The 5,671-nt window shown below is 37.7% G+C and overlaps 1 protein-coding gene across 1 annotated transcript; it reads left to right on the forward strand.

Moving 5' to 3' along the window:
• Nucleotides 1-1,507: 1,507 nt before the first annotated feature.
• Nucleotides 1,508-5,422, forward strand: LOC124419853. The gene is made up of 3 exons (XM_046950673.1): nucleotides 1,508-2,245; nucleotides 2,752-3,007; nucleotides 4,152-5,422. The coding sequence occupies exons 1-3, from the start codon at nucleotides 1,508-1,510 to the stop codon at nucleotides 5,420-5,422; spliced, it is 2,265 nt and encodes a 754-aa protein (XP_046806629.1).
• The last annotated feature ends 249 nt before the right edge of the window (nucleotides 5,423-5,671 follow it).

Raw genomic sequence — 5,671 nt, forward strand, 5'->3', positions numbered from 1 at the left:
ACGATATGACATTGATATTTCTTGCATATATGCAAGTTGGAATATTATAGTTGAATAGATCATTAAAAAATGTGTGAAACTACTACACTTGTTAAAAAAGTTCATGCAACGTCTTTTTTTTAAATTAGTTTTTTGAGGCTCCATAAATCTCGGGAATCCAAATCTTAAATAACTGAATTAGATATGCCTTTAAGAATTTAGCTGTTTAAAACTAGTTTTATAAGAATCGGAATTATGGTCAAAACAAATATTATCAACAAATTATATTTTATGAATTTTTTTATTAAGGGATATCAAATAGTATATTTGCGTAAAAATCCACAGATAAGTGATGACCATTTTTTTGGTGTATCACTGTAAAATTATTTACACAATACCAAAATTAACATTTTCTCAGTATTTTTCATGTCCAGCTTTTTTTGTTTTGTGCAGCTTTTTAAAACACAATGTCCAGCTTTTTGCGAATCGGAATCTGGCAACCCTAGCTTCAATAATCAGGTAGACTGCTTTAAACAAAAATTGCAATATCAAACTACTACAGGGAGTTCAGCGTACATGCTACTTGGGTATAAGTGGTGCCATGTGTACTACTTCCAAGTGTATTGGAAGTGATGTTGATGTGATGAAATGGGTATTGGGTATTGATGTACCCAACATAGAAAATCGGTCATAAATCGGTTCAAAAAATATATATCTAACTAATTTTTGGAAAAGTTACTGTGAAAGCATAGTCCAATAAAGATCTCAAGATATATCATTTCAAAAATTAAAAACATACGAAAGGCTTGGAAAATTATTCTAATCCGATTGATATATTTTTATGTGAGTACTTATATCACTAATTTAAAATTTATAAAAGCGAACGAACATTTCTTTCTCATTTTATATTGAAAACAATAACAATTTTTGAGAATTCATTTGTTGTTTTCAATATAAAACTAGAAAATACTTGTTCGTTTGCATTGAAAACAAATACATAGATATTTTGTATAAATGATGTATAAAGGAAAATTGCATTCATTAATAATAATCATCGAATTAATTAATTCCTTTGACTAATAAATTAATTATAGATTTAATTTTATTAAAATTTTTATTAATTATCCTAAGCAGTTTGATACTGAAAATATCCAACAGGAAAACTTAAAATATGCTCTGAAAAGTGTTTAAAGCGCAGAAACTTTTAAAAAATTAAATTTATATTATTATGTGGCATCACCATCCCACATACTTTATTATATAACTATTTACTACTTTTGTTTATATAAGCATTTTACTACTATTTTTAAATTAACGATTATTTTATTTACCTAAAAGTACAACCCTGAATTGAACATGTACAATTTTGATTTTGTTTTGTAAATAAAGTTAGTTCTATTAAAACCACGAAACAGCATACACCATAAATGGTGACCCCGACGTGATTCTGGAAAAAACGATTTTTTGGAACGCGAAACAATTAAACAACTATTTTAATTGTCGCTATTTATAAGGAAAATAAATAATTATGCCTGTTGACAATGAGGTTGAAGGAGCTGCCGCAGCAGCTACCACTGACTCCATCAGACATGTTGCTGGCAATGCTGATGGCGATGCTGCCCAAATTGCAAGAGTGTCAATACGGATTCCTCCATTCTGGCACGCCAAACCCGCTCTTTGGATCGCACAAATAGAATCCCTGTTTGCTGCATCTGGTATAACGAATGACAAAACTAAATACCATACTGTTGTAGCAGCCATCGAAAGCAGTGTCTTATCACAAATCAGCGACATAGTGCTTAATCCACCTGTGGAAAACATGTACGACACATTAAAGGCACGACTCTTGGAACAATATGCTGTTTCAGAGCAGAAACGTATAAAAAAGCTTTTACAGGATTTGGAACTTGGCGACATGCGTCCAACACAATTGCTTCGCGAGATGCGAGATTTGGCTGGAAACGAGATGAACGACAACATGCTCAAATCTGTCTGGATGAACCGACTACCACCAAATGTGCGCACCGTAATTTCCATAAGTAGTGATCCACTGGACAAACTGGCTACACTCGCCGACAAAATAATTGAGGTTAGCGACTCACCGCACGTCAGTGCAGTTTCTGTACCACAGAACGCATCTTCATCACAATCAACACTTGAACAGCAGATCAACTTACTTGTCAAAGAAGTGGCTGAGTTGAGGACAAAGTTTTCCCAACGTCCACGTAACAGGTCTCGCTCCCGCAGCCGTAGCGAATCAAAAGATGTATGCTGGTACCACCGTAAATACGGTGACAAGGCAAAAAAGTGTCGTCAGCCCTGTCAGAACGCAAAAAACTAAATAGTCTGTCCGACACGACGACTACCGACAGACAAGTTACAAGAAATTGTCGTCTAATTATATTTGACAAAAATTCACAACTAAAATTCTTAATTGACACTGGTGCCGAAGTTAGTGTCATTCCACCTTCACCCAAACAACGGAACCATCCGCAGGACAATTCGTATTTGTACGCTGCTAACCATTCGCCAATAAAAATGTTTGGTGAAAAAACAATTACATTGAACTTGGGACTCCATCGTGACTTCAAATGGAAATTCATAATAGCCGATGTCACCCAGCCAATAATCGGTGCAGATTTTTTGTCGTTTTACAACTTGTTGGTCAACGTACGTCAACGCAAGCTCGTAGATAATTTAACCAACGTTCAGAAAATTTGTTCTTTACGCAAGAACGGTGAGTTTTATAAAAGTCTTTCATTTATTAATCAGAACGATTCTTTTAAGGAACTTTTGAATGAGTTCAAGGATATCACTCAAGCTAATTCAACTACAAAAGCAGTGAGGCATGATATAACGCACCATATAGTAACGAAAGGTCAGCCTGTCTTTGCTAAACCAAGACGTCTCAGCCCCGAAAAGTTGAAAGTGGCCAAAGCCGAAATACAAACACTTATGGATCAGGGTATATGTCGCCCATCACGAAGTCCTTGGGCCTCACCTTTACACATGGTTCAGAAGAAGAACGGCGAGTGAAGACCGTGCGGGGATTTCCGACGGCTAAACAGTATAACAGAGCCCGATCGTTACCCCATTCCACACATCCAGGATTTTACACATTTTTTACATGGCTGCGAAATTTTTTCTACCATAGACTTACGCAGAGCGTATCACCAGATACCCGTAGAGCCCAAGGACGTACCCAAAACGGTCATTACGACCCCTTTCGGGTTATTCGAATTTACCCACATGTGTTTTGGCCTACGTAACGCCGGACAGACATTTCAGCGGTTCATGGATCATATCCTACGTGAATTCGATTTTGCTTGGCCGTATTTGGACGACATTTTGGTCGCTTCTAGAAACGTAGAGGAGCATCGTGTACACCTACGTAAAGTTTTTGAAAAACTTCGTGCGTATGGCGTCATAATAAATCCATCAAAATGTTTTTTCGGACAGCAGGAAGTACAATTTTTAGGATTTCTGGTAAACAAGGACGGAGTTCGCCCTCCACCTGATCGTATCAACGCCTTGGCCGAGTACCAACTGCCCGAACGTGTTTGTAATCTACGAAGATTTCTTGGCATGATGAATTTTTTTCGACGATTTCTCCCTAAAGCTGCTGAACACCAAGCCCTTTTATGTAAATTTATAAAAGGCAATAAGAAGAATGATCAATCTATAATCGAATGGACTGATGAGACTAGGCAAGCATTTGAAAATTGCAAAACTTCTCTTTGTGAGGCTACGTTATTAGTTTTCCCGAAACCCAACGCTTTATTGGCTTTTACAGTAGATGCATCAGGCACCGCAATGGGCGCCATTTTACAACAACTCGAGAACAACATATGGCAACCCCTGGGTTTCTACTCAGAACGGCTAAACCCAGCACAACAAAAATATAGTACCTATGATAGGGAACTGCTGGGGGCCTACAAAGCTGTTAAATATTTTCGTCACATGGTAGAAGGGAGAAATGTATGTATTTACACCGATCATAAGCCCTTACAATACGCTTTCCAACAGAAGTCGGAAAAGGCAACACCACTATCTCGATTTTTTGGGTCAGTTCACGACGGACATCCGCTATATACCCGGAAAAGACAACATTATAGCCGACGCTCTATCACGGATCAACGCTTTACACATATCATCGAACATTGACTACGCAGAACTATCGGAAAGTCAGGTTAACGACGAGGAACTTAAAGAATTTTTAGAGGACGACTCGAACTTAAAAATTAAGGAAATTGAAATTCCTGGCACACAGTTGGTGATATTTTGTGACGTCTCGACTGGTAGAGCACGACCATTTTTAACACCGCCTTATCGTAGAATAGCTTTTGATTCAATGCATAACATTAGTCACCCAGGCGTAGCCAGAACCACGAAAATAATTTCTGAACGTTTCATTTGGCCAGGAATGAGAAAAGATTGCAGAAAATGGTGTAAGGAATGCATTCCATGTCAACGAAGCAAGATCCATCGACATAACGAAGCCCCGATTTCTAATTATGCTCTTCCTGGTGCAAGATTCGAACATGTCAACATCGATATTGTGGGACCCCTGCCGCCATCCATGGGTTATCGTTACTGTCTCACATGTGTTGACCGCTTTACCCGTTGGGTCGAAGCATACCCCGTGGAGGACATTACTACCGAAACTATAGCATTTACGTTTTATCAACAATGGATATCTCGGTTTGGCGTCCCTCAGAGAATTACAACGGACCAGGGCAGGCAGTTTGAGTCGAATTTGTTCCGAGATCTCAACAATCTTCTAGGTATTACACACCTAAGGACAACTGCATATCATCCTGCCGCTAATGGATTAATCGAGCGATATCATCGAGTAATTAAATCCGCAATAAAGTGCTATCAAACTGAAAAATGGGTGGAAGTGTTGCCACTCATATTACTTGGTTTGTGTATATCCTACAAAGAGGACATTAAAGCTTGTCCAGCAGAATTGGTTTACGGGTGTACTCTTCGAGTTCCTGGAGAGTTTTTGACAGATACAAAGTCTAGGAAAGTCGTCTCCCAAAGTGACTTTGTTAATGATTTACGTTCTGGAATGCAAAGTATAAGACCTCAACAAACTTCCAACCATGCTAAGAGGACACCTTTCATCGAGAACTACTTGAGCACATCACCAGCTGTATTCGTTCGTACAGATGCGGTACGTCGACCTTTACAACAACCTTATGAAGGCCCATTTGAAGTAATCAAGCGTTTTGACAAATTTTATAAAATTAATATGAATGGCAAACCAGTTAACGTAAGCATCGATCGTTTGAAAGCAGCATTTAATTGCATAGAACAACCACAACCGGACACAACTTTAACTAGTGAAGAACCAGCCACAACCAGTGAAGAACCTGCAGCCTACACGACAGCCTCCGGAAGAAGAGTTCGTTTTCGTGTTCCTTGGGAAGGGGAATAATGTGGCATCACCATCCCACATACTTTATTATATAACTTTTTACTACTTTTGTTTATTAAGCATTTTACTACTATTTTTAAATTAACGATTATTTTATTTACCTAAAAGTACAACCCTGAATTGAACATGTACAATTTTGATTTTGTTTTGTAAATAAAGTTAGTTCTATTAAAACCACGAAACAGCATACACCATAATTATTTTAATTTATAAGTACTCATTTCAAAATTTATCGAAAAAATACAGTTT

Source organism: Lucilia cuprina, chromosome 4 (genome assembly GCF_022045245.1).
Source record: "Lucilia cuprina isolate Lc7/37 chromosome 4, ASM2204524v1, whole genome shotgun sequence".
Classification (NCBI taxonomy): Eukaryota; Metazoa; Arthropoda; class Insecta; order Diptera; family Calliphoridae; genus Lucilia; species Lucilia cuprina.

Bases quoted from the DNA above. Each gene is read 5' to 3' on its own strand.
- LOC124419853 (XM_046950673.1), top strand. From the start codon at position 1,508: ATGCCTGTTGACAATGAGGTTGAAGGAGCTGCCGCAGCAGCTACCACT. The intron at 2,246-2,751 runs GTATGCTGGTAC...TTTATTAATCAG, and splicing joins GCCGTAGCGAATCAAAAGAT to AACGATTCTTTTAAGGAACT. The intron at 3,008-4,151 runs GCGAGTGAAGAC...TTGACTACGCAG, and splicing joins CATGGTTCAGAAGAAGAACG to AACTATCGGAAAGTCAGGTT.